The sequence below is a fragment of the Typha latifolia genome, chromosome 7 (assembly GCF_019914945.1).
Source record: "Typha latifolia isolate L0001 chromosome 7, TyphaL0001v2, whole genome shotgun sequence".
NCBI lineage: Eukaryota > Viridiplantae > Streptophyta > Magnoliopsida > Poales > Typhaceae > Typha > Typha latifolia.
In genome coordinates, this window is record NC_133092.1 from 6,895,129 (window position 1) to 6,922,554 (window position 27,426).

The 27,426-nt window shown below is 35.5% G+C and overlaps 1 protein-coding gene across 1 annotated transcript; it reads right to left on the bottom strand.

Annotated features, from left to right (window-relative positions):
• Positions 1-1,254: 1,254 nt before the first annotated feature.
• LOC140792619 (structural maintenance of chromosomes protein 2-1-like) lies at positions 1,255-25,125 on the bottom strand. Its single transcript, XM_073143720.1, has 21 exons — positions 24,580-25,125; positions 23,378-24,058; positions 23,054-23,197; positions 22,645-22,935; positions 22,342-22,527; positions 22,073-22,237; positions 21,926-21,985; positions 21,220-21,282; positions 20,464-20,555; positions 20,087-20,183; positions 19,662-19,778; positions 19,261-19,479; positions 16,132-16,272; positions 15,843-16,010; positions 15,575-15,759; positions 15,370-15,463; positions 15,188-15,276; positions 14,792-15,017; positions 6,200-6,274; positions 5,721-5,868; positions 1,255-1,497 (listed from the first exon to the last, which is right to left on the bottom strand). The coding sequence occupies exons 1-20, from the start codon at positions 24,895-24,897 to the stop codon at positions 5,752-5,754; spliced, it is 3,528 nt and encodes a 1,175-aa protein (XP_072999821.1). The 5' UTR covers positions 24,898-25,125; the 3' UTR covers positions 1,255-1,497; positions 5,721-5,751.
• Between the last annotated feature and the right edge of the window lie 2,301 nt (positions 25,126-27,426).

Genomic DNA, 27,426 nt, shown 5'->3' on the forward strand with positions numbered 1-27,426 from the left:
TGACATTGTTCTAAAATTTCAATGCACATATTGTTAAAAATTTGAAGGTACATTTTATATAAATAATACATTTAAATTATATAAATAATGCGTGATATTTTTTTTTTAATCTTAATGTGCATATTGTTAAAAATTAGAACGTATCTTTAACATAAATTATACATAATATTTTTTTAAAATTAGAACGTACCATTTTATATAAACAATACATATAAATTACATAAATAACAATTAACCTTTTTTTATAGTCTCAATACGCATATTATTAAAAATTAAAATATATATTTTTTATAGACAATGCATATAAATTACATAGATAATATATGATTTCTTGTAAAACACAATAGCTTTTTTAAATTTGTGAGCACTAAATCAATAAAAAAAAGTCTAAAATTACAATTTGATAATAAGAGGGCCTAAAACTAAAAGATTTTTTGTTGCAAATCACTCGTTCATTAGATAAAAAGATAAAAGACTAACTTTATACTACCCAAATCAGGAAGCCAAGAGAACAAGCAAGTCGGGAACTAGTAACCACAGTATAAGCACACCATTTCTGACAGTTTTCTTATGGTAGTTGTATAAAATATAAGAGCATTATTTGGCTAGGCAATCAATCTTCACCAAGGAATAGTCTTCCATTTCAATGAAGCAAATAGTGATCCATAGGAAGGAAACTAAAATAACATGATAACAAACCAGCATATACAATCAAGACCTTTCTAAGGCTGCATTATAAGAAATCTCATTGTAATTCTCCTCTGTAGTGTCTACTCAAGTATAATGAAAATTACAATATTCCTAATTACTCAGCATCTTCTGAACCTTTCAGCTGAATTAACACTAGAGAATCAGTTGCAAAAAGCCGTATCATCATCATATATCCCTTTGATAGAGGATCAATCATTCCGAAGATAAACCAAAAGTGCAAGACTCTTGCAATAACTAGCCATGGTCAAAGCATGTTAGACTAGTTTAACCATGTCTACCATATATAATTCTATCTGGACTCCCATTAAGTGTAGTAGAAAAATAGCAACTTGTGGCAAAAATAGGCCATGTTAAAAGAGAATGATATAAAGTCTTCAATGCTACATCTCTAAATTCCTAACTAGGCCATCTCCTTCTTAGTAGTACCTGTCCACCTGATTCCATAAGGTGTTTGAGCATTTATTGATTCTTTTTTTTCCAGAATTTATTGATTCTTATTCTTATATAACACTAATCCAAAACATCTAAGGAAACCTAATAGTCTAACAAAATTTCAAATTTATATTATACAAAAATTCAAAACATCCATGGAACTAAAAAGTTGCTTCATAAAGACAAATTTATATTATACAACCATCAAACAAGAAGTTTGTACACATGATACAACATCTATATATACATATATCTCTAAAATACATATGTATCACCAGATACAACGTACCAAGCTGACAGTAAACCATACTGGTGAAAGTAACTATGCGCAATAAGATGTCTGGCAGGCAAATGCTGCAAAGCAACAAACACAAGTTTAATTATTCAAAGTGCCAAGAAAGCTGAAGTACACAATGCCATTGCACGAAAGTATCAACAAATAAAGCACAACCTGGACATCTCCATCCTAAAAGACATTTCACTTTATAATGATTTCAACAAAGATTCTGATAACATGATCTTTAATCAAATTAAATAGCTTTTGAAAATTTCAGAACTATGCTAGAGAGCACAAAGTAATATTTGATTGGTTGGTCTCTCCAAAAGTCCAGCTTTAATAATGACAACATATATAGTATAGCACATAAAAAGAAAAGAAATGTAACAGTACATAAAAACGAAAAAAGAAGATTCATTCTTCTATTGAACTTCCTTTTCTTAGAAAAGAATTCTCTGAAAAACAACAGGCTAATTATTGTTTGGTTTCATTTTTAGCCGAATCTTTAAGCGTGGTGGCCAATCGTAAGTTTAAGCAGTTGATATGGTATTAATAATGACCCTGAATGTGGTGGATAATGGTGAGGTAGGGCCAGCAGTAGGGTGCTAATATTACGGTCAGACAATCTCAACCCTCCCAAATCCCCGTCCAAATATCTAAATAGTCAAATAGTTTCCAAACACTCCATTCAAGTGATTTACTCTAGAAATCCTAATTAGGGTAATCACTTAAATAATCATCCAAACTTTCTAGAATTTGAGTACTCTTGATTTTTAATAGAGAATTGCCAAACATGCCCTTGGTATTCCACACACTATTTTTTTAGGAGGGCATATAATAAGGGATATTATCATTTGTATTTTAATAGAATGGATGTTGGTGTTCAATCATAGAAACAATCATTAATTTTACTAAAAGTACAGAAGCTTAAATATTAATATGTTAAACTATTTTTTTTGCAACTTGGTTCTTGTTTACTTTTCTATGAAATTTAAGTTCTTAATAGCTATTATCTTATAATACTAACATTACTAAATTTGGGAATTACCTTTCTTGTTCGACCAATACTCATGCACTTTGAAAAGCTTGTGCATTTATCTAATTAGAAATTTCTATCGATCATTTCTTTCTAATGAAGAAAGACTATTTTTAAATTCTCAATTCAAACTTGATCCACCACTACCAAAATCCTATGAAGTACTAAAACTCAGGATGTTTGATATCTTGCTCATTTCATACATGGACTGCAAATCCACAAAGGTAATGTTGCAATTTTTATTGATGCAATACATGATATAAACAAATAGTACAAATAAAAATATTGAATGATAGCATGAGATGAAAGATATATAATGTGAAACAACCGGATCGTTAGGATTCTAGGAACGATGATGGTTTGAAAGAGAAAAGGAATAGGATTTCATATCTTCATTCTCAACTAACTCGTACTAGAAATAAATCTAAAAGAAAAATTATTTTTTTCATTAACTACAATTGAGTAAAAAGTTGACCAATATGTAGACCTTATAAATGACAATAAGCAAATAACACTTTAAACAATTGCAAAAAAACAAACATAATCCTAAAACACCATAGCAAATGTATAATAAAAATAATTAACTTAAGACTGATTTTCTAAAGAGAAACTGCACTGATATATGTGCTCGTGTAATGCAACTAATGTCCATATCATTCTCTCCAAGTGGGAGAGAACTCAACTATGTTAAGTATGTCCACTACAGCATTAATATTGCTCCAATCTTGCAGATTCCTGACACTCCAAGTCATTTTGATTAAGCCAAATATCATCAGATTCAGAGATAGATTTCACACCTCCACTCACAAGCAAGGGCTTCACACATAAGTTTTTCTAATGATAAGACTTGTCCTTAGTGACTTTGAGCAGTGGATTGAGACTTTCCTCATACTACTTTGGTCTATCAAGCTCTTACCAATCCAAATCACTTCAGTCAAGCCAAGTATTATCATGCTTAGGGATAGGTTTCACACCTTCACCCTCAAGCTAAGATTTCACACTCAAATCTTCCAAATTTTAAGACTTGTTCTCAATTCAAAAAGAGCACCGATTATGAGGACGGGAGATGAAATTGATAGGACCACGGCAGTGGTGGAGTTCAGAGAAGATGGCATTGGCAGTGGTGGAGAGTGACACTAACGGTATCAACGTCGGTGGAGAGCGACAATGGTGATGACAGCATCAGTGGAGAGCATTGCTAGTGGCGATGTTGATAGAGAAGTTGTTGGCTAATAGATTTGGATAGGATTGGGTTTGTGAGTTGAATTGGTTTGGGTTCAGGTGGGTTTGAGACTTTGAGTTTAATAGGTTGAAGAATGTGAAAGAATTTTGGTATTTTGGAGAGAAGTCAAAATTCGAAATTTTGGTAGATATGGTAAGAAAGAAAAGTAAGGGAATTTTAATATTTGGGGGGAAATTTTAAAATTCAAACTTTGGGAAAGGCTTGGATAGTTTTTGGATAACTAGGATTTGTTGGGAGGGTTTGGAAAAAAAAATTCGTTGAAATATCAAGGAAAAGATAAGCCACTAGAATTTGAAATTTCGAAATTCACAAAATTCAAAAGTTCTAAATTCGAAATACATGAATTTTGAAAATTTGAAATTTTAGAATTCTCAAATTTTAAAAATTTGATATTTCAAACTTCTTTGAATTTTGTTTTTTTCACTCACCTATAAAAGAGGAAAAAGTTGACTTAGGTGATGATGAACTATTAAATGATGCATGACACTCCACGCCTAGTCAGGTCTTGCTTCGCGATTTCATAATAATGACTGGTTCTTCTCGTTCCTACACAATGTTGATCTTCTCATGCGAGTCAAAACTCATCGTACTCGACATGCAGTGGAGTTCATGGTGATCTAGCATTCATGATACAAGTGTCGAACGAAAGACAAGTGTAGAGTAGCATAGAACCTAGAAGGTGGCCCATCAATGCCCGGTGGAAATGGTGATAAAGGTTAGGGAAGATGGGTAGCACGAGTAAATTAATGGGCAACGAAGATAGAAAAGGTCATTTGGAAAAAAATTGAATCCTAAAAAATCATTGCTTTGATACTAAAATGATGTGAAATAACGGAATTGTATTCTAGCAACAATGACAGTTAGAAAGAGGAAAATAATGGGGTTTTAGACATCCATTTCAACTAGGGTTTCACACTCAAAACTCACATTGGAGATAAATCTCATAAAATAAAAAAATTCTTTAAACCCGACTGAGTAAAAAGCTGACCTATATATAGACCTATAAATAACGATAAGCAAATAACATCCTAAACAATTGCAAAAAAAAAAAAGCAAATATAACCCAAACACTATAGCAAATGTATAATAAAAATAACTAACTTAAGACTAATTTTCTAAAGAAAGAACTGCACTGATATATGTGTCTGTGTAATATGTCATTAATGTCCGCATCAATATCTCTCCTAATTATAGATAAATCAGCATGAAATCAAAGATGTCACTCCCCAAATCACAACTATAGATAAATCAGTATAAGAACCTCTTTCCAAGTTCAGAGTATATATTGGATCAAAGTTGAAAAGTTCAAGCACCTCTAGGTTGCCCATAGAGTTTTTGAAATAGCAGTGTAGAAGTTGTTAAGTTATCTAAATAACAAGAAAATCCAAGAATAATAAGAATAGAACAGAAAAAAGAGAGAATTGTAGAAATGAGGAGATGGAAAAGAAATTTAAAAAAAAAAAGAATTAAGAAGCCCCCAAAATATCTAATAAGCCTCTCAAGTTTGAATTATGGCAACAAGCAAAATATATGGATTAGGACCTCCTAAACAACAAAAAGTCATTAAATGTAAAGTAAAATAGATTCTTTAAATGAACCAATTAGTTGTCTTCTCAATGATACTACTCAATAGAAAACTCAAAACAAGATTTATTAGCGTATTAAGACTTAAGTATTCTCATATGTCATAATGATCTTTTGCTTAAGAGAAGAAATATAAACAAAATCAGCCAGCTGAAAGTATAAGTTGAGAATAATTTGCAACAGCACTAAGGCAAAGTGCCAAGATGATTATTTATTGGTTCACACAATACATTTCATAACACTACCCAGTAATTCTGTAACCTTATCTTGTACCAGTTAAAACATTCAAACTCCCAATTTCTGCATGTCTCCAGTATAAAAATTACACGACTACTATGTTCTTCCAAGACATAAAAATTGTTAACAAAGGAAAACCCTCAACCTTGTTGGACTAACTAATTGAAATAATACAAAACAGATAAGAGTGAGCACTATACCTTGAGAAAAATATGAAGAAACATCAGAAAGTTACTTCTGTTTTGAAGCCACAGTTCTCGTAACAGTAGAAACTCCATCGACAAACTTAGTCCGGAATAGTACATTAGCATTGTTGAACATTCCCTCTTTAAGAGAAACAACAATGAACTGCACAATAGAGCAGCTAATATTTCATTAGCATATCCTTTTGTGATAAATGTCATCAATACCAATATTGGAATAAAGAAGGGAAAAATGGTAGAAAGAAATCAAGTAATCAAATGTAAACAGAATTAAAAAGAATAATGGTATAGGGATTAATCAAACATATAAGAGAAGAATATCATGTAATCACATTCCATAAAATTAAAGTGGACATTATAGTAAATTACAAATATTTTCATCATTTTGAAAGAAAAAAAAAATCAAAGGTAGCACAGGACAAAATGTGTTAAAATAAGCTTGTCAAGAAAAGGAACATCCTGGGGAAGAACCAAACCTGAGAATGTGGAAAATGTTGCTTGATCATTCTTCCAATGTTTTGCGTGTGGCTCAGGTCAAGAGCGGCATCAACCTGTGGAACACGAAAGCATGGAATCATGGATATTATTATCTCAGTTTCTACCATCATGAGCAGCCCTTGGAAATGGTAATGCAAGAAAGAACTATAAAATTAGATTTATGACAATCTAAGGATCAAAACGTTATAATTTCTTGCCTCAAGCAAGCCTGGAAAACTGCAGCAAATCATGCTATAAAAGGAAGAAACATTCTGCTGGAATTTACAGGAAAATTGACTTGATTAACCTGAGAGACTTCACTAAGATTTTCTTGAAATCTGTTCAACCAAATTTTGTAAAGACTGGAAAGTATATTGGTACAATTTGAGTTTTTGCAGGGTTTGTTTTAGGTCTCAACTCCACTCCATATAATCAATCACAAAATCATATCAACTATCAAGTAGTAATGCCCATGCTAGTCATATGTGCACCGCAATAGTCATAATATTACTATGGTTTAAAAAAATTTACTGGAGAACATCATGCATGAAGACATTCAGAAGTTCTGCACTATAGATGCACCAGAAAGCCATATCTAATCATGTAGTTAAATTTCATATGATGGAGTGCTAATCAATCCCTTTGAAAATCCTCCAATTGATGCCACCTCAAGAAGAGCACAGCAAGGACACTTCTGTTGATTAATCCAAGGACTATGAATATGAAAGTTACTTAGTTAATATTTAGATTCATTTATTGATGTTGTCAAGTAGGTCATCCAATATTATATTAATTGATCAAGGAATAACACACCAAACCATCAAATCAATTGATCATAAGAAGAATCCAAGTGAGTTTACACCACTAAATGATGAAGATCCAATGTGTAAGATTTGACAAAAATTGGAACAACCTTGAGGACAACCATTTATCAATGGAAAATATATCACGCACAAGCTTCCCAGTTTCGGCCGATCCCGAGTGGGATCGGCCGAAACGGACCCAGCCAAAACCAATCGGTTGATTGGTTTTGGCTGGGGTTTCGACCGTTTCGGCTGAAACCCGATCCGTTTCGGTCGGGATCGGCCTTTTCGGCTGATCCCGACCAAAACGGGTGGGAACGGGTCGGATCCGACCCGAGGGACATCAATAATTGATATCCCCATCCCCAACCTGCCTCTCTCCCTTTTCTCTCTCTCTCTTTCTCTCTTTTCCTCTCTTTCTCTCTTTTCTTTCTCTCTTTCTTTCTCTCTTTCTCACGGATCTCTTACTCTCTTTCTCATCGGCGATTGAGTAGTGAGTAGATTTCCGTCTCTCCGGTGACCTCGACCTCCGGCAACGTTTTCCGACGACCTCAATCTCCGGCGACCTTCGGTAAGTTTTTTTTTCAGTTTTTTTTCCATTGTATAGCAGGTGCTGCAGCACTGCTGCTGCAGCAGGTGCTCAGCTACTGCTGTGAGCTGCAGCAGAGTAGCAGCAGACTACTGTTGCTGCTTCTCAACACAGCAGCAGCAGCTTCAGCAACACCTGGTGTTGCTTATGCAATTATGCCTCATAAATTTTAAATTATTTTATATTTTATTTTGACTTTTGTTTATATTTTTTAGTTGCAGTCTTGCAGAGCTAAAATATCAATGGCTCCAAAAGAGAAGTCATATGATACCGACATTGGGTGGCAACATTGTAGCACTATTGGGCAAGATAAAATGCGCGTTAAATGCAACTGGTGTGGAAAGGAAATGAGTGGTGGTGTCAGCCGTTTGAAAGAACATTTAGTTGGAAGACAAGGAAATATGGCAGCTTGCACTGAAGTGTCTTTGAAAGTTAGAAAGCAGATGTTGGCTCATTTAACTGGCAAAAAGAAGGATAAACAATCTGCACAACAAAGAGAGTCGATGATTCGTGAAGAATTAATGCATAATCCTGTACAGATTGATGATGATAGCAGTGAGCAAAGTGAGGAGGATGAGGAGAGACAGATGAGGAGAGCAATAAAAGAAAGCAGAAATATGCATAGAGAAGAGGAAGAGATGAGAAGAAACACTAGCGGTAACTTTCAGAAATCTAGATCAGTTAATATACGATGAGAGAGAGAATATGAGGGCAGCAGTTCTACCCATAGGACTCCTGGTGTTACAGCAGAGTCTGAAAATATTAAACCAATAGATACATATCTTCAGAAAAAAAGGGGTCGTACACAGACTTCATTCAAGACAGCTCTCAAAGGAATTAAAAATGCAAAAAAAACACATTGGTAGAGCTATCTCTAAATTTTTCTTCTACAACCATATTCCTTTCAATATAGCTGATAGCCCTTACTATCACACTATGGTGGATGTTATACAATCAATAGGGCCTGGTGTTCCCCCTCCTAGTTCAAATAATATTGCTACTAAATATCTTGACTCAGAGGTAGATGAACTTCATACTTATATTGAGACATTTAAACGGTATTGAAATAAATTTGGTTGTACACTGATGTGTGATGGATGGAGTACATAAAACAAAAGAAATATAATTAATTTCTTAGTGTACTCTGGCATGGGGACAATATTTTTAAAGTCTGTAGTTGCTACTTCTTATTTTAAAAATGCAAATTATATTTGTCAATTGATGGATGAGATAGTACAAGAAATTGGTGAAAAAAGAGTAGTTCAAGTGGTTACTGATAATGGGACAAATTATAAAGCTGCTGAAAATTTACTGATAATTAGAAGACCTCATTTATATTGGACGCCATGTGCTGCACATTGTATTGATCTGATGTTAGATGATATTGCAAAAGAGCCTGAAATTGACATGGTCATATGTGAAGGTCAGAGGTTAACAAATTTTATATATAACCATAATTGTGTTCTTAATTTACTCAGACAGATAACTTATGGAAGGGAGATCATCAGACCCGGCGTCACTAGATTTGCCACTCACTAGATTAAATAATTTTATTATTATTTGTTTCAAGTTTTAACTTTCAATAATCAATATAATCAATAAGCTAATAATATATTTCGATTTCAGATGGAGAGATATAGATTGAGAGCTGGCAATTCAGTACTGCTAAAGTTGCTATAGCTATATCTTATAACACTCCAACTGAATGGTGGTCTATTTATGGATGGGAGGAGACACCAAATTTGACGCCAATAGCAAATAAGATTTTAAGTCAAAATGTGTCTTCATCACAGTGTGAAAGAAATTAAATTACTTTCTCCTTAATCCACACAAAAACACGCAACCGATTGACAATGAAAAGATTGGAGAAGTTAGTTTTTTGTCATTATAATATGAGATTGAGGGAGAGAAATTTAAGAAGAAAGGCAAAAAATAAACAACTAATTGATTTAAATCATGTTTTTGATGAAGAAGACCCCTTGACTCCATGGATCAGAGAGATAGAGGACAGGATATTAGATGACAGAGATAACCCATGGTTAGATGAAATACTGGGAGAGACCACGACGAGGGCAGAGGCTGGTACGAATCATTCAGCAGCAAGAGATAGTATACCTACTAATACTAGTCATAGTCCTGATGATACATATGGTGGTGAGATTATTCCATCTACATTTGTTGAGGAAAGTCAAGGAGGCATAAGGAGTGAAGACAGAGAAACTGAAGATATATATACATATCAGCGACGTTGTCATGAGATGCATTTTGGTTTCTATGATTATGGTACATCGAGTATTTATTGTTTGGAGTCATCATAAGATCCATATGCTAGTTATTATCCTCAGTATCCTCAGTATTCTCAAGCACAAGATACAAATGCTGATTATTATCCTCTTCAAATGCAAGTCACACAACAAGATCCATACAATATGACTAGTATGATGGAATTACTTTTTGAAGCATCAGGTCTCAGACATCAATATTTATAAAATAATGGTGATTATAATGATGAAGACTATAGAAATTTACGAGAACCAACTCGGTATTCAACAAAGTTTTAAATTTTGAGTAAGTTAATACATTTTTTTAACTTTTTAGACTTCATATGTGAGTAATTTTTGTTTTCTTATTTTTTGTCATTTTTTTAAATTTTTCTACATTTTTAAATAATATTTAGAATTTTATATAATTAAAAAATAGTCTGATCCGATACGAACGGCCGATACGCATCTTTTTCTGGGCGGCCAATACCGATCCCGATCCCGATACTGGGAACCTTGATCACGCAGTAATAATTTTCTGCATGCTAGAGAATTAGTGAGGGTACCAGTATTTTTAGAATATAAAAGATAAGAATCACTAACCTCTAACAACTTAAGCTTTTATAGTAGTTGTGTAATATTCAAAAACAAAAAACAAAAAAATATGTACGCCGGTATTCCTTTTCCTTCTCCCTCTTGGAGATAAAACAAACGCAATTTCCATATCCTCAGGGATTTCATTAGGGATAAATTGTGTTAATCCGGTTAATCACCCCCTATAAAACCCTCCACTCTCCTCTTCTCCAAGATCAATCTCTCTCCTACACCGAAGTTTCTGTCATCAGATCCGGTCGTTGGAGCATTGCTAGAGCAAGCGAATAACATCAATCAAACAGTCTTTGAGTCCTCTTCCTCTCCCTATGCTTAATTTCAATTTGATTGAGTATTTAGTAGTATAGCCTCATTTTTACATTTATCGCTTCATTGGAGTGATTCACTAGCCGGCGACTTTGTGACGACGCTATACCGCCTAGCTTCATTGGTGGCCTGTGCTATTGGTGCCCCTTGTCAGTTCTAGAAGCCCCATGGGCTCCTATCAAGTGCTTCTGATCACAAGGGTGACTGTTGACATCATCCTCGACTGCTTTCAACCCCTCGAAAGTTTTATCCTTGTTTTGAGGAGTCTAGTGAGTCTTATTTTTGGTGTGCTTCTGGTTTTGTTGGAAAATTCAACCACTGCCCTAGCCACCAACTATAGGCCATGTGCCTCTCACCGTCGGCTGCCTTGGCCGACTTCCCTCCACCTTGTGTGGATCACCAAAGTCGTAGGTTTGGTGCTGGCGTCATTGATTTAGGGTGTCGACGATAGAATTATCTGTTGGTGTATCTTTCCCATCTCTTTCCTCTCCATTGAGAGGGAAGAAGAGCTATGAGTTGGGACCAAATGTCCTAACCCGTAAGTGGCCTCGCCCAAACCCAACTTGGGTTTGGGCGAGCTCAATAATTGGGTCATAAGAGGGCCCAATCAATGATTATGTAGGTAGGCTGCATATAAAGCTCAACCTAACATGGTTTCAGTTTGGGCCTTTGGGCCTAACCAATGGCTTAGTGTATGGGATGCAAGCCTACAGCCCACCCCAACTGCTTGGGCTTCATTTTGGCCCGATGAAATTAGTTTCAATTACATAAATTCTATTTATTGTTAAACTAAGTATATTTATTTGTGATTAAAGGTGTCAATTTTTCCTTATATCTAGATTAGTGACTTGAGCTCTCACTAAGACCTTAAGTGAGTGGATTCACTCATGTATTTATCATTTTTGTACTTTGATATATGATTTTATTATATTATCTCCATGTAGTATTATACTTCGTGTATTATAGTTATCCTTATGCTATGTTATACTTCATGTCATATACTACTTCATGCAATGTTATAGTTCATCAATTGTTAATCTTCATGCATTAATTTTTTTTCACGCAAGTGGCAAATATATTGATCATGAGTAGCTAGCAAAACATTAGTTATGTATAGGTAGAACTTTGAAAACAGTCTAAGGCTTAATGTTCTTCATGCATCCCCTAAGGGGCAAACATGTTCCTAATCAGCCTAAGATCCATTAAGTGCCTGGCAAGATTAGGAAATAATCCTAAGCTAGACCATAAATCTCCCTGAGGTGACCATAATCTCTCAATGGTTAATAAAAAAGAGAAATTTGGCATTATTTAGATTGAGAAGTTTCACATAATAAGTTTGAACAACTTATTAGCTTCTTAATTGTATTATTATTATTGTGCTTTACTATTCACATTAAGAGCATGTTGTTATTGTGATTAATTGTTGAGCTTTAACTTTTATAACATATCTTATGAATTTTGGTTTACTGGCTTTTGGATAAATTCACTCACTGAGCTAAAATTGTTAGCACATTAATCTCCCATAATATTTCAAATGTTGACCAACGTAACAAATAAGTGTGGTGCACCAAGCCTTTATCTCCACTTAGGATTTTGGTTTTTCTACCTTCAATTATAGTAGTGGTTTTAGTTTCAATTTGAAATACTATATGTTGTCTTTGGAAGACATTGGTTGTATAACTTGGGTATATTTATTTCTTTGGAAGTTTATGAATAAATGTTATCAAATAAATTTCGAGTTTCTTTATATTGTGGAGTCTGAATGGTTATTATTAAGGCTACGTGTATCTCAAGCATATTGGGATTATGATTCTAAAAACAAATCATGGCAAGTTGGGTAATTAACATAGTATCAAAGTTTGGTTTTCTAGAGGTCTGAATTTCAAACTTCATATGGTCCTATCTGCCAATGTACAGGGGGTAACAATGAAAGGGTATCTAAAGTATGATATGTATTGTCAGTTTGTTACCTAATAACTTTAACTTTTCAATCAATTAATTATCAAATAGAGTATCAGAGATAAGGTCTTAAGTTCTAATCCCCCAATGTCTATCTATTATTTAAAATATAAAACCTCCACCAATTTAATTTAAGTTCACTTTTTGGGCTTATCAAAATATCTCAAGCCCAAAAGTGAGGGAGTGTTAAAATATAATAAATAAAAGCCACTAATATCTAATAGTTTAAGCTTTTAGAGCAGTTAGTGAGCCAACAAATACCAAAGACCGCAAATTCATTAGCCTAGGTGTGGGAGTCATCCACAATAAGGATTTTCGCATAAAGTGTATCGCTCGATAAATAACATGACAGTAGACAATCAACACAATACAAGGTAGTTTCTTGTTTCTCAAATTCTCAATGTTGCCTCGTGTTAATACATGTCAATCAATGCTACCTACATCGATTGTATGTTGTTCTCTTGCTACATTATGTCAAATCAGCACAAAATATTTGGCACAAGGTTTTGCCACTCCATGCCAACCACAAAGATCGGTTTAAACCATGTTGATGCTTATCCACTATCTTGCAAGCTCTATGCCACCAACACAGCAATACATGCTCCACATCACTTAATCCTAGTTGTTTGATCAACCATTAGGTTAGAAGCATATGCCATGTCACTTTACGAAAAGAAATAAGGTATTCTACCCCTAATTTGACTCCAACTAGGGAATCGGCTATACAAAGAGAGTATAAATGGTACAAATAATGATTCAAATTTATTCCCAATTCCCTCTAAAACTGATTTTCTGACTATTTTACTAAGACTATATGTTTCAATTGAACCTACTATTATTTTCTTAGCCTTCTATGTCTTTCTAATTAAGACTTATAAGTCGGCCTTTGTAGCATCTATAAAAGAGGAAGTCAGGCCTAAAACAAGTTGTACAACATAATTTCTCATCTTTCTCCCTGCCACATAGAACTCCCTTCCCCCTTTTTCTCCTCTTTGATTGTGCATCTTCCTCCTTTTCTTCTTCACTCCTCTTCAACCCTTTTACTCCCCTCCACTCCCTTTCCTAATAGCCTTCCTGACCTCTATTCCCACTGCTTCCCCCCTTTCTCCCTCTTTAATCCATCCTTACCACAAAAATATTCGTGCTGTTTAGATCTGAGAGTGACGAACTCACATTGCATTTCAAAGTGTTGGTGTTCTTCAAGGACTGATGCTTATCATACACTAATCAAACAAGAGGCAAAACAGATATAAGCCTAATTCCTACAATTTGATCCACTTTCCTCAATGTTTCGATCCCACAATCTGATTAATTAAAAGATGTTTGCAGCCTTTGTGGTGGATTCCTAGCTTTTCCCTTCAGAAGTCTTGTTTCACCTATATATTGGCTGGCTATCTAGTCCATCTTCTTTCAGTTTAGATTCACATTTCAACCTTCCTCTTTTGTATTAGACATGAGATGTTCTCTCTTCCTTGAAAATCCAATGCTCCAACACATTATGAGGATTAATTAGCTTCCTTAATCTTGTCTAGTGATTCTAATTTAGTTTTCTTATTGGTCATGTTCTCCAAATAAAGCCCTATCATCTTGTAGTATTAAGTGTTTCAATTCCTCATATAGAAGTATATTTGTGTATTGGTTGGAAATGCAAGTTCTCCCACGCAAGTAATGAATAGGAAACACGTAGTCGTGTACATTTTGTTACACCTACTACAAGGGGTGAAAACATGATTCACTGCTTAAAAGAACAAACTGTCTTATTTGTTTCTCAGTTCCTTGTTGAAATTATTCAAGTCAGTTATTTTAAAACCCTAGAGTCAATGTACTGCAGAAGTCCTGAATAACCAGATTAACCAGTTTTCCATGACGGCACCAATGTTAGTTTATTACAGAACAAAATTCTTATTTTGAAAGCTTTGGCTTTAAATAGATGTAAAAAGGTTAGAGGATTGTAAAGAAGCTGCAGCTAGTTGCATGCACTTATCAATTGATAGTATTGTTACCTCATCTAGTATATAAAGAGGTGCAGGTTTAAAGAGTAGTAATTGATAGTTTTGTTACCTCATCTAGTATATAAAGAGGTGCAGGTTTAAAGAGTAGTAACGCCAGAATGAGAGAAAGAGCAAGAAGAGATCGTTGCCCTCCACTTAGCTCAGATAGAGACTGCTTCCAAACACTTCCAAATGCCACACGAACTTCAAGACCATCCAAAAAACTGCATCCCTCAGGAGGTTCAAGCTTAGCCATTGTGCCAGGTAAAAGAGTACTAAATATTGATCCAAAATCCCTGCAAAGAATGTTACTTTTTTAACAAGCCGACAAGAATGTAATTATGAACCAAAAAAAACAGAAAACAGAAAACAGATATAAAACAGATAAATGTAGAAAAACTATATCATGACAAATTCATCTTACTGAAAAAACTATAAGCTTATAAGATACATATTTTGCACGTACTTGTTCACTTTGACCCATGTTACTTTTAAAGTTTCCTTTTTCTTTTCATCTAGCTCTTCAATCACCTTCTTAATTTTTGACTTATCATTCTGCAAAAAGGTTATCCTCTGTAAAAGATGCTGACTGCTTCTCTCCAGTAATACATGAACAGATCTTTAACAGGTTCAGAGAGAATGGCCCACCTCAATGATGTTTTTCCTGGATATTAGATCATTGTATTCATCTTCTGCTTTTTCAAACATTGTCATTACTTTTTTGTTCACTCTCTTCTCAAGGCTACAATCAAAGCCAATAAATAAGTGTGCTTGAGTAAAATTGATGCAGGAGAAAGATTCAAACCAATCTTAAAGTTTCTCATAATGCACAAGTCAAATAAAAGTAATTCACCTGGACTGTTCAGACTGCAGCTTTTCAAGCTCCTGCCTTGCTTTATAAGGTTCACGAGATGTAAAATCATAATCAGTTCCACTTCTCCCAAAAAATTGTTTTTCTGCTGCAATCCAACTATATTTCTCAAGTAGCTTATCAACCTTCGATGCACAATCTTTTTGCTCGATCTCCATCCTTTTTACCTAATTTTAATGGAGCATCAACATTGCATGACCACTCATTAACAAAGGGAATAACGATACAGCATATGGCAAAGAATATTCACCTCATTTTCCATTTTCTTCTTCTCAACATTTGCATCACTGAGTTTATGCTGAAGACTTTGCTGCTCTTTTGCCATGCTACTTAACTGTGAATCACATTCTTTCAATTTTGAACGACTTAAGTTTAGCTCAGATTCAGCTTGATCATATTCTTGCTTTATGGAACTAACCTGCAGTGGATAGCAGAATTACAGAGCATTTAACTTAGAGAATGTAAGCACAAGAAGGAAAAAAAAAAGAATAAAATTCTGCACAAATAATGGCACCATCCATATTAGTTCCCTGAACTACCTTGCTCTTTTGCTTATCCAGTACTTCATAAAGAGCAATAATTTGAGCTTCTGAAGCAGCTAATTGCTCCTTCAGCATAGCAAGTTCATTAACAACTGCATCTTTCTCCATAATTAGCTTCTCCCTTTCACTTTCATGACCCTACCACCACATAAATACCAATAATCAATATATTCTCTTTCCACATATCTATTCTGATGCAACAATTACAACAATCTTCTCAATATTAATCAATAAATTACATTAAGACAAAATTAAGGGAGATCAAATTCTAGACATAAGTAATAGATGTCCTGCACAATAACAAGCCAGATAAATTTCTGCAGCATATTGTAAAGTGTAGCACCAAGGTTCTATATGGCATCCATCATATTCCAAAAAGACTATCTATCAAATAGCACGTACTTTGTATGCAGCTGCATACAAGGGGGCATACATGATTTTGCATTTAATTAGTCTACCAAAAATTTAAATGGCTGGACCTCCATAAAGCTACCTGGACACATATTTCCGGTCGGACTGGCTAACTACATAGGCGACATTTGCAGTTATCTGGACCGCATAAATGCCTGCACATGTTTACTATCTGCACAACAGGAAATGCATATGTGGTAATTCAACAGTGTGTGATGACCATCTGCATATCTGCCTTTGTATAGACCATCTTTAGAACCCTCATAAGTCACAACTTGTATAGGCTAGTTTACAAGGTACGTTGACCGGTTAATTAATAATTCTGCTAACTTAATTAATAATGGAGGTCCATCATAATCTCCACTTGAGAGAATTTGAAAGCAAAAAGTATATTCCAGGCTTCTAGAACACTAGATTTCGTTGCACTATCCATTTTTCACTCAATTGACCCATTATTTGAATAACATCAGAACACACAATTTCAGAAGTTGGCAACCTTATGTTGATATCAGGTCATATATCAATGTAAGTGTGAATGCCTAATGTATATGTAGTCACATCTATATGTATAATATGTACGTTTTACACCAGCAATGAGATGAGATATAGCCTATATAATCAACTTATGAATTAAGATGCTAGTACCAAATCCCTAGTCTCCACCATCTCAATTTGTTCAAACATGGTTTGAAGTATCACCTAATACAGAAAGATATCAGTGTCAATCCAAAACAGGGGATAAAACCAGCTTTTTAATTTTGGCCCAATATTCATTGTATCGGCCGATATGGCTGGAGTCAATATATCAAACACAAAATTCTGCTTTTTTCTCTAATGCTAGTCAAAGTGAGTCAGATTTTGAGTTGCATCAGAACTTTGGGTCCAACTCAGCCAGTTGGGAAATCAACTTTCAACCACCTCTATCGGAGAGGTGACAATGAGAAAGGGTTTTTAACGGATCCACTCGAGCTCGATGTCATTCTAAGTACTTCACTCTTCATATTATGTTGTTATTATCTTAAGTGACTAATCTAAATGTTCTTCTGTTTTCTATCATCCTTTTCTGAACTTTTTGGATTTTCCTGCATTTTATATCTTTTTTAGAATTAAATAATTAGAAATTTAGTCTGAAATAGCTGATACAGTAGCAGAAATGGCTAATATGTATCATTTTGTCCAGCAGCCAATACCAATACAGATCCTAATACTTGGAACCTTAGGTTATAAAAGTCCATTATTAACTAACGTAGCCCCTATATAACTGCCTTCAATGGTTCCTTCATCACAAATAACAATGGCTATACTCAGCATGATTCAATAAGATATGAGGTTCAGCATTCATATGTATTCCAATCATCTATACAATTAGGTGATAAAAAATAGAAAAACCAAATATACAATTCAAAATGTTAGGACGAAAAGTGTCGGTAGCTTGTATCTGTTGCAACATCAATATTTAAATGATGAAGCACTATGTATTTCGGGGTAGCCATTAGAGGCCCCTCCAATCAGTGTGAATTAACTTTGATTCTTCCTATTCCTGCTTCTAGAATTATTTGTTACCAAAAATTGAAACCCTATAAAAAGCAGTGCAAAAGTCTATATTCATGAGCTCAATTTTCAAGTCATGTCTGAAAGTGTAAGAAGAAACTATCTAGCATGTGATGCCAGATATAAATAATAAATGTAGTTAAAGTATCACTTCACCATACTAGTTGAAAGCAGAGCTATAGATATGCTAAGAGGAGAAGAGCAATGGAAGAAACATTTGCATGTAAAGAAGATAAGAGCTTCATCAGAGATAAACAAGGTTGTCAAGACAGCCAGGCAGTCCTCAGGCAGAGTGGCCCCCTAACAGAAGAGTTCAAAACTAGTTGAAGAAAGCTCAAAAAGTTAACGAGATAGTAGTGCTACCTCATTTCTGTTCAAATAAGTATCCAAGTGATAAGTACCTAAGTTATAAAGTTATAATACAATAGAACTATAGTAGCAATCGGTCAACAGCAAAAAACTGGTACAACAATGTAATAATTTATCATCAATCATGAACACTTCATTTTGTAAAATTAACGACTCTTTCACCTTTCCATCCATGTATGTTGTCCTATCTTCATTAATTCATTCTTTAATTTCTTCATCTGCCTCAACCCTAATACTAAGCCTTTCTTATTACAGTCAATGATTAAGAAAATGGATGTGAACGAGCAAACTCTAAATTTCAAAATTCGAACAGAAAGCAGTCAATCGCCAGATATTAGTCCAGTAACCCAATCTTCTAGAAGATAGGTTTGCTAGAGCTCTAAGCACCAATGCACCTCCTTCTGACAACCTTGAATTAACATTAATGAATGGTTCAGTTAATTTTTCCATGCCTATGTGCCTAGGGACACATGATCAAAATGGACATAACAATTCTCAGGAAATGCTTCAGTTACTGAACTCAAGTATGTTTACATAGAGATCACCACAAAATTGAAATAAAGGTAGTGGTAAAAATACAAAACCTAAATTTTGTATCAAATCATAAATCAACTGAAGAAAGATTGGAAACAAAGCATCCAGAATAGCAACAGGTAACATATTCTACCTCAACAAATTATTATTTAGGAAAAACTCACTTGAAAAAGTAAGATGCATAACATATTAATGCAACAAATGCAGCAAACTATAAGCATGGAAAGTTCAGCCTTCAAGAATTCAAAACAAAAGAACTACCTTCAGTAGCTTTGATGCTGACTGCATCTCAGATTTTAACGACTTAATCCTTCTATCTAAATCTTTGAGCCTATTTTCACGTTGATTGCCATTATCCTTGATAGATTTTTCCAAGACTGAAACAGTGGAAATACACTTCTCATAATGAACTTGCTTTTCTTTTGTTCCTCGTTTTGTTTCTTCAAGCTCTTGTTCTAGCTTCCTCAGTAGCTCACCTAGCTACATGGGATAAAAGTCAGAATAAAATATCTATTCTGCATAAGATGAAATATCACCAAACCATCATCTTTAAGATCGTTAGTTTAGACTTTTGGTAAGAAAGAAAAAGTACTTATAGTTGACAGTTGACAGTTGACAGTTGACAACACTAAGTAAAGCATCAACAAGACGAAGCATAATACCTTGTGGTGTTCATTTTGTTCAGCTCTGCTCTGAAACAACGAAAGATCATATGATTTGATCTCAAACTGAGATTTCAGATCCCTGTACTTCTTCTGAAGAGGTAAAAGCACTGCAATCTGGAAAGTGAAAGGCAAAACATGACCAAGTAGCCTGTATAATAATTCCTAATTAAAAAAATCTTAGCAAGCAAATAACTAATAATAAGACTAATTTGAGATGCATTATGAAGGAATAAGTCCGGATATCTAAATAAAGAAAAAAAATATTTAGATCTATACTTACTGATGGAAAAGAAACATGTTAGGAAAAGTTATATCTATTTCACATCAGAACAGGCTTGTCCTTTGGGGAAAGAAAAGGAAACCTAATTATCCAAGAAGTGAAAAGATTAGCAAGCAAACATTCAATTGAGGCAAAAGGGAACCTTTTCTTTTATTTCAGATAACCTCTTCTCGTGAATGGAGAGTTCTGATTCAGCTGCAGCAAGAGCATGAAGTTGCTTTAATAATTCGCCACCACCCCTGCAATATAAAGTGATATAAACAGTCAATGAAAAGTATGACATGAACAAATTTTGTATAAGGCTACAAAATACTTTCACACTGTACAAATAATAAAACCTAGCCCAACTAAAACATGAAAATGTGAGACAAAAGAAGTAAATTGGAGATACACAATGTCACCTAAGGTATACAATGTGATTCAGGAAGAAAACCACACGTCCTATTTGGCAAATGATAAGTATTCAAAAAATGCCATAGTATAACCAATATTAAAAGGAGAGTGTGTGCACAGCCTTACTTGCGACTGCCACCAGTCAAAAGACCACTAGGCTGAAAAATGTCACCTTCAAGAGTCACACTTGGGGTGCTGATTTGTCTATTAAATGCGACCTGCATAGACAGGTAGACAAGAGGGCATTTTACATGGAGTGAATTATGTTTCCTGAGACATTTTTCTCTAGAAAAATATATTGACCAAGCAATGAAGCTTGTGTAAGCAAAAACTTATCAAGATCAGAATAAGAGTGAGCAATTTAATTCTGCTAATATTTGAAATAATCAGCCTCACAAAAACCTAGAAGTCAAAAGCTCAGCATTGATTCTAGATAATCAAGATAGTTATCATAGAACAAGGATAGCATTTCTAAAAGTCTTAGCAGTAATGAAGGAAAAGGTCATGATAGACAGCTACTTCTTATTGTATCAACCAGTACTCAATAGAAAGATACTTCTATCAACCAATAAAATGTAATGTTCATGAATGTTGCAGCCGAGATAATTTGTTAAATCAAAGGTATTTATTACCTGCAAATGAAGTAATTTTAGTAACTTATACTACTATTTCACAAATGAAAATCTAGAGTATCTGAGATAAGCTAGCAGTATTAAGTATTAACACAAACACAATATTCACAGTAGATATTTCAGACACTAAATATTACAAGGAAGGTGTTCATTACTCATTTAAGAAGAGAACAGTGAGAAAGTCAAATGCTATGCCACATAGCAGCAATGATTTACCACCTTATGAAAAAGCCAAAAAAAAATTAGATACCTCCTTTGCTGCATCAATATTTCGGCAAACAAATGTTGAACCAAAAACATAAGCCATCGCGTTCTGCAATTAACAGATTTTTCAGATGATAATTATATGAAGCAGACATATTCACATGCCATCTTATATTACTTCTAGTACATATTGATTCAATTAACACCTCCATTGGAATGTGATAGTAACCTATAATTATATCTTAACTTTATATGATAAGTGATGAACAGGAAACTAAATAAAAGCTTAGGTATGAATTATAGCATCACCAGAAAGAGAAGACATGGTTGTCGAAGGGTGGGTTCTGCATGGCCTTATTCTTGTTTGTGACAAGCATGACAATACACATTTTTGACAAAAAAAATCAATAGTGCAAAATAAACTTAGAAAACAATATCTCAGGGACGAGCCCATAAGTTCTGGTAATGTCAGAAATATATATCTGGCAAAGTATGGCAAGAGGGATGGAATGAGTTTTATAGATATCAAGGTAAGAAGACATGGTAATATTTGTAATAGACTTCTAATGATTTGTACAAAGAGGATATCTGATTTGAGGCAATTTTTCCATCCTGATAGGATGAAATTCTGCATAACATAATGAAATTTTCTAGTAAGTTTCTGATGAATGAGTTTGCACCTATACATATATAAAAGCAAATAAGCCCCAGATTTATCTTAAGTTAAAAGTATTACAGCAAGGATGGCCAACCTTTACTTCATCATCATACCCAACCAACAGTAGCGCCAATTGTGCATTACCTTCACCAACCTATGCAAGAAGTACAGAGTGTAGATAGAGTTGGAGATATCGGACAAAGAGACTGCACATAAATGAATATATACTAAAAAAGCCAACCAGTCGAGCAGCTGATTGCTGAACCCTTGCAGGTACTGTGAACGTTTGGATCTTATTCAATGGAATAATTGTTACTCTTCTGCGGAGATCCCCATTTTGTAGTAGCTGCTTTCCTGTACTTTCTGTGTCAACAACAACATTAAATAACTTCCCTCCAGCTGCAACCTGCAGAACAGATTATGATATCGGGAGTTACACTCTTGAGATGCAACAGTAAAAAATAATAAATAGAACTCAAATACCGATAGATGAAATTGCTGAAACTAAACCTCTAAGGCTGTCGCTGTGGAATTATCCTTTACTTTAACAAGACGTGCAATGACTCCTTTGACCTTTGATCTGTCAAAATTCTTAACAGGATCACGATAGGTAAAATGTACATTTGCCAGTTGTCCCGAAAGAATGCGGACTTCATCCTTCAGCTTCTGAATCAACTCTAATTCAACTGACCGATCCTGAAAAACAAACCAATCAAGTGGAGAACTCAAATCCAGTTTCATATTTAAGCTAGTCAGATGAATGTGAAATGAACTTTTTATATGGCTGAACACAGAGCATGTATGTCGTCAGACCTTCTGTAAAGCTTCCATCCGGTCCTCTTCATAATTACTTGATTCCATGGAAGCTTTAATTGCTTCCAACTCATTCTTCCTTACATTCAGCTCATTCTCCACAGCAGTAGCTTCATCACGCTTTGACATCAGCTGTGCCTTCTTCTCTTTCAGCTCATTCTCAGAATGGTTTATTTTTGTCTTTAAATGCTTCAGTTCTGATTCAGCATCACCTACTGCAGCTTTGGCATCCCTCAGTTGATCTTCAAGGCATTTATCTTCATTCCCGCTGCTTTTACCAGCTAAAACACCCTAAATAGTAAAGCTTTATTTAATTAACCTAAATAGTAAAGTATATACTTACATAAAATGGATTCACAATTATTTCAATAAACCCTTATCTGTAGAACACATTTATATATAACCTTACCTCGTGTTCTCTCTCACATTCATCCAAATTCTTAGATAGATCTTCCACTCTCTTTTTCAGATCAGCTGCACCATCCTCAGCTTTTCTGACAGCCGAATCCCTCTCGGCTATCGATCTTTTGATGTCCTCGATACTCTTGACAATCTACCAAAGCATAAAACTGTTGTTAAGGGTGTGATACCTATCCATTATAGTAAATTCAATCAGAAATAACAAGAGAACTGCAGCTCAGAAGAACATTGAAATACCACCCCCCATAATGATATCCTGACAGCTAAACCAAGCTCTCTTCAGGACATTTTAACCAAGAAGAAAAGTTATCACCTTCTGTACTCCCTTTTCCTCTGTCCTCAGAGACTCCTCCTGATTTTTCATTAACGAAGATTCCTTGACAAGAGAATGAGAAAGACCGTCGACTTTCTCCGATAAAGCCTTCATCTCACCACCTAATTTTGCTTCTTTCTCGGCAGTCAAGGTGGAAATATTTGTCTCCATTTCCTGTATGACTTTTCTTAGCTTTTCAATACCATCATCCAGCTCAGCAATTTTAGCCCTGATTTGCCCCACCTCATTGAGCGCACTATCACGTACCTTCTCGGCCTGAACAAACTCAAAAGCCACACAGAATCTTTTGATCCGATCTAGTTCTGCATTGCCATTTGCCCATTGCATGTACTGCATCCTCTCCTTCCTGAGCTTTTCTAGAGCAGGAAGGATTTCTTGGTCAAGGAGCTTGTCGATCTCATCCACTTTGCTCTGCTTCTTCTCAAGGGTCTTTAGAGCAGATTCCTTTTTCATTTCATACATTCTTGTGCCAGCAGCCTCTTCTAGCATAGACAAAATCTCTGGGGGTTTCATGTTCAAGACTTTTGTTATGCGTCCTTGCATTATGAGAAAATGAGGGTTATTGACATTAAGCTGTATGGAATGGAAGAGGGTCTGCACACGAGAAGGCTGGGCAAGGTGCCCATTGATGAGGTACTTGTTCCTCCCACCAACAACAATCTACAAACAGAAGAAAGACGCAATTACTCAGTGGCCACATTAATTCAGAAAACACCAAGATGCATTTCTACAAGAAAAAGATGTAGAACTTGATTGCTACTCAAAAGATTATTGTAATGACACTCTTATCAGTTTCATCTGTCTTTCATTAGTGTGATGAATGTAAAAGCTCAAATCTGGACCATCAAACACTCAAACTATGGAATCAAACTTTGGTTTCTAGCATATAGATATTTCCTCACTGCACAGGAAAATTTTAAACAAGAATCATCCAGTTCCACATTTTGCGAACATCACAAAACAATCAATCTCGCAAAGATCATTTTTTCCCGTCGCAAAGTGAATAAAATTTAAAAATGAAAGGAACAGTTTCAGCAAATTTAAAAATCGATATCAACCTCAATCAATTCAATTCCTGGAATTTGGCGTATTAAAAAAATTGTCACTCTCTAGTAGCCAAATCAGCATCAAACTATCAAAAATCACTCAAAACTTCCCAAATTTTTAGTTTTAAGACGCACCTGCCTAGTGACAGTGATCTCCGGACAGTCCTCGTAACCGAGGGGGCTACGGCTGCGGTCGGAGTTGTCGAACACGATTGAAACAGTAGCCTTGGTGATCCCGGCCTGGCCCTGCTTGTACACGAGCTCCTGGAGATTCGTGGCGCGGACCTGCTGCAGGTTTGTGATCCCTAGGACGAAGCATATGGAGTCGAGGATGTTGGACTTCCCGGAGCCGTTGAGGCCGGTGATGGCGTTGAAGAAGGGGTCGAATCCAGCGACCACCGTGCGGGTCGCGTAGGATTTGAAACCCTCGAGGCAGATCTCCTTGATGTACATTTCTGCTACTTCGCCGGAACCCTAGGTTGAAGGCAGGAGAAGGTGAGGGGTTTTCCGGAGATCGAAAAGCCTAGTCGTAGTTGAAGGCGGGAAAATAGTTACATTGGGGGATTTAGAATTTGGTTTCCCTCTATTTCAAATTTTTGTGGATGGGTCCAGACTCCAGACTCCGAACGGACCAGACTGGGATGGGAGAGATTTCGCAATAATTTTTAGGACCCGCGATGCAGGAAATTTGCGAGTTTCATCGTTCAAATATGTGTTATATCCGAATTAATTCTTTTTTAATTTTTAGAATTCTATGTCAGATTTATTTATTTTTTATAAGTCTTACTTGTGAAATTATGTTTACAGTTTTATCTTTTTAGAGTTGTTTTAGAATATAAGTTTTATCTCATTTGAATTGTCTTAGAATATTAGTTTTATCTTTTAAAGTTGTTTCAAATTAGGAATTTGGGCTTTCTTCACTTGTGAAATAAAGCTTATTCTAGAATAAGCCTCTTTATTCTCGTGTAGTAACTAAATAATATTTTACTTTATTCTAGTTATTCTCGTGTAGTAACTAAATAATATTTTATTTTATTCTAGTATACTATTTCAACATTCTTTCTCATCTTATTACATACAACTTTCTAAAAAACGTTTATTAATACCCTAAAATTATTATTTTACCCTTGTGAGCTAACAGTACTAATTACCGTTCATTCATCTATAGTAAATATTCCCTCTCTCTCTCTCCTCTTTCTCTTCTCTCGAAAGGCAGCCATGGCTTCCTTCATTAAGCCCGTGCCAAGCTCTCTCTTTGACAAGACAGTGCGAGCACACTACACACACACTCTCCTTGCAAGAGCACACCTCTCCCATCTCTCCGATCAACCAACAAGAGGCAACTAAGGTGATCATTTCCAATCAACGAGCAAGCACAGAGGAGCGAAGCACCAGAGGCTGACAGTCTCGCCTTTTGCACCATCCACCAATATCCATTTGTTATAGCAATGGATCTGCTACCACAAGTTCCCACCAGCACAATTAATTTCCTTTTGCGATCGCTGCTTCCATTGTTTTCTGATTTTTCAGTATAGTTCTATTTTTCATGTATGAGAGTAACTTTTTTCTTAGATTTATATCTATTCTTTTAAGATATGCCTTGCTGTGAATTTTTTTTTTCAATCAATGTGGATTTATACTATGGTGTGCGGATTTATAATTATGCTCGCATTTCCTTCTTCAATAGTTAGTGCGGGCTTACTATATGTAGTGCGGACTTATTTCATGTAGTGCAGATTTATACAATACAGTGTGGATTTATAAGTATGCAGACGTGAGTCCACACTGGTAGTCAGTGTGAGCTTATAGTATGCACTACAGACTTTTATTATTATAAAAACTTATGTAAACAATTTCATTTCGTTACATAGTTTATATTCTTAATTATATTGAAAATAGGAAGAATATGTCGAGGAAACACAAGTCAGGCTCCTTTGGCAAAAGGATTGACAACTGGACTACTAAGCAAGATTCAATTTTATTAGACCTACTTCATCAATAACATGATGCAAGGAGAAGGTCTATTAAGAGCTATACCAAAGATGGTTGGTAGGAAATAACAAAAGGGTATGTCCAAAGGACCGGTAGAGAATTAAATTTCAAGCATTTAAAAAGTAGATGAAAAACCCTCTGTGAAACCTACTGAAATTACAAGGCCCTTTTGGAGAGAAGTGGATGGTGTTGGGATTAGGGCTGTCAAAATAAACGAGCAGGAGCTCGGCTCGGCTCGATTAGAGATGAGCCAAGCCTGAGCCGCCGAAACTAGCTCAAAATTAATATCGAGCCAAGCCTAAGCTAGAGTCGGCTCACTCAGGCTCGACTCAATAGGCTTGGTATATATGATGACAAACCCTAATTCCCAAATTCTCAAATCCCAATCCCTTTCACTCGCTTAGTCTCTCCACCTCCTCCTCCTCCTCCTCATCAAGTCGTCGGCTTGCCGCTTTTAACTCCACCTTCGAGTCCTCATCCTTCTCATCAAGACTCAAGCCGTCGGCCCGCCGGCTTCGAGTCCTCCTCCTCGTCAAGTCGTCAGCTCGCCGCCTTCAAGTTCTCGGTAAGCCTCCTCCTCCTCCTTCGGGGCGCCGCCTTGTCCATGATGAGGTGTGCCGCATTGACGTCCTCGTATGCAGCCTTGAGGCGAACGAGGTTGGGGTGGTCGGGGAGTGGCAACATGATGGCGACCTCACGGCGGATGTCATCAACATCAATGACTATTTGGAGCTTTCGCTTGGGATGGATTTGCACGCTAGGGTTTTTGGAGGTCAGCTTGTCAATGCAGAGGCAGGTAACACCGAACTCGCCGTGGCCGAGCTTAGAGCAGAGGAGGTACTTATCGAATAATCGAATAGGGCAGTGGACAATGTCCTTGAGAACAATGCGAGGAGGCGGGACGCAGCAGTGCAAAGGTGGACACGACGTTTGGGCTTCTTCTCTTTAATGTTCTAGGTTTAAAATTTTAAATTTTAAGCTTTAGTAAAG

Coding starts and splice junctions, on each gene's coding strand:
- LOC140792619 (XM_073143720.1), bottom strand. CDS start 24,897: ATGTACATCAAGGAGATCTGCCTCGAGGGTTTCAAATCCTACGCGACC. Junction 24,059..24,579: donor AGATCACTGTCACTAGGCAG/GTGCGTCTTAAA, acceptor TTCTGTTTGTAG/ATTGTTGTTGGTGGGAGGAA. Junction 15,277..15,369: donor CCAGGAAAAACATCATTGAG/GTGGGCCATTCT, acceptor ACCTTTTTGCAG/AATGATAAGTCAAAAATTAA.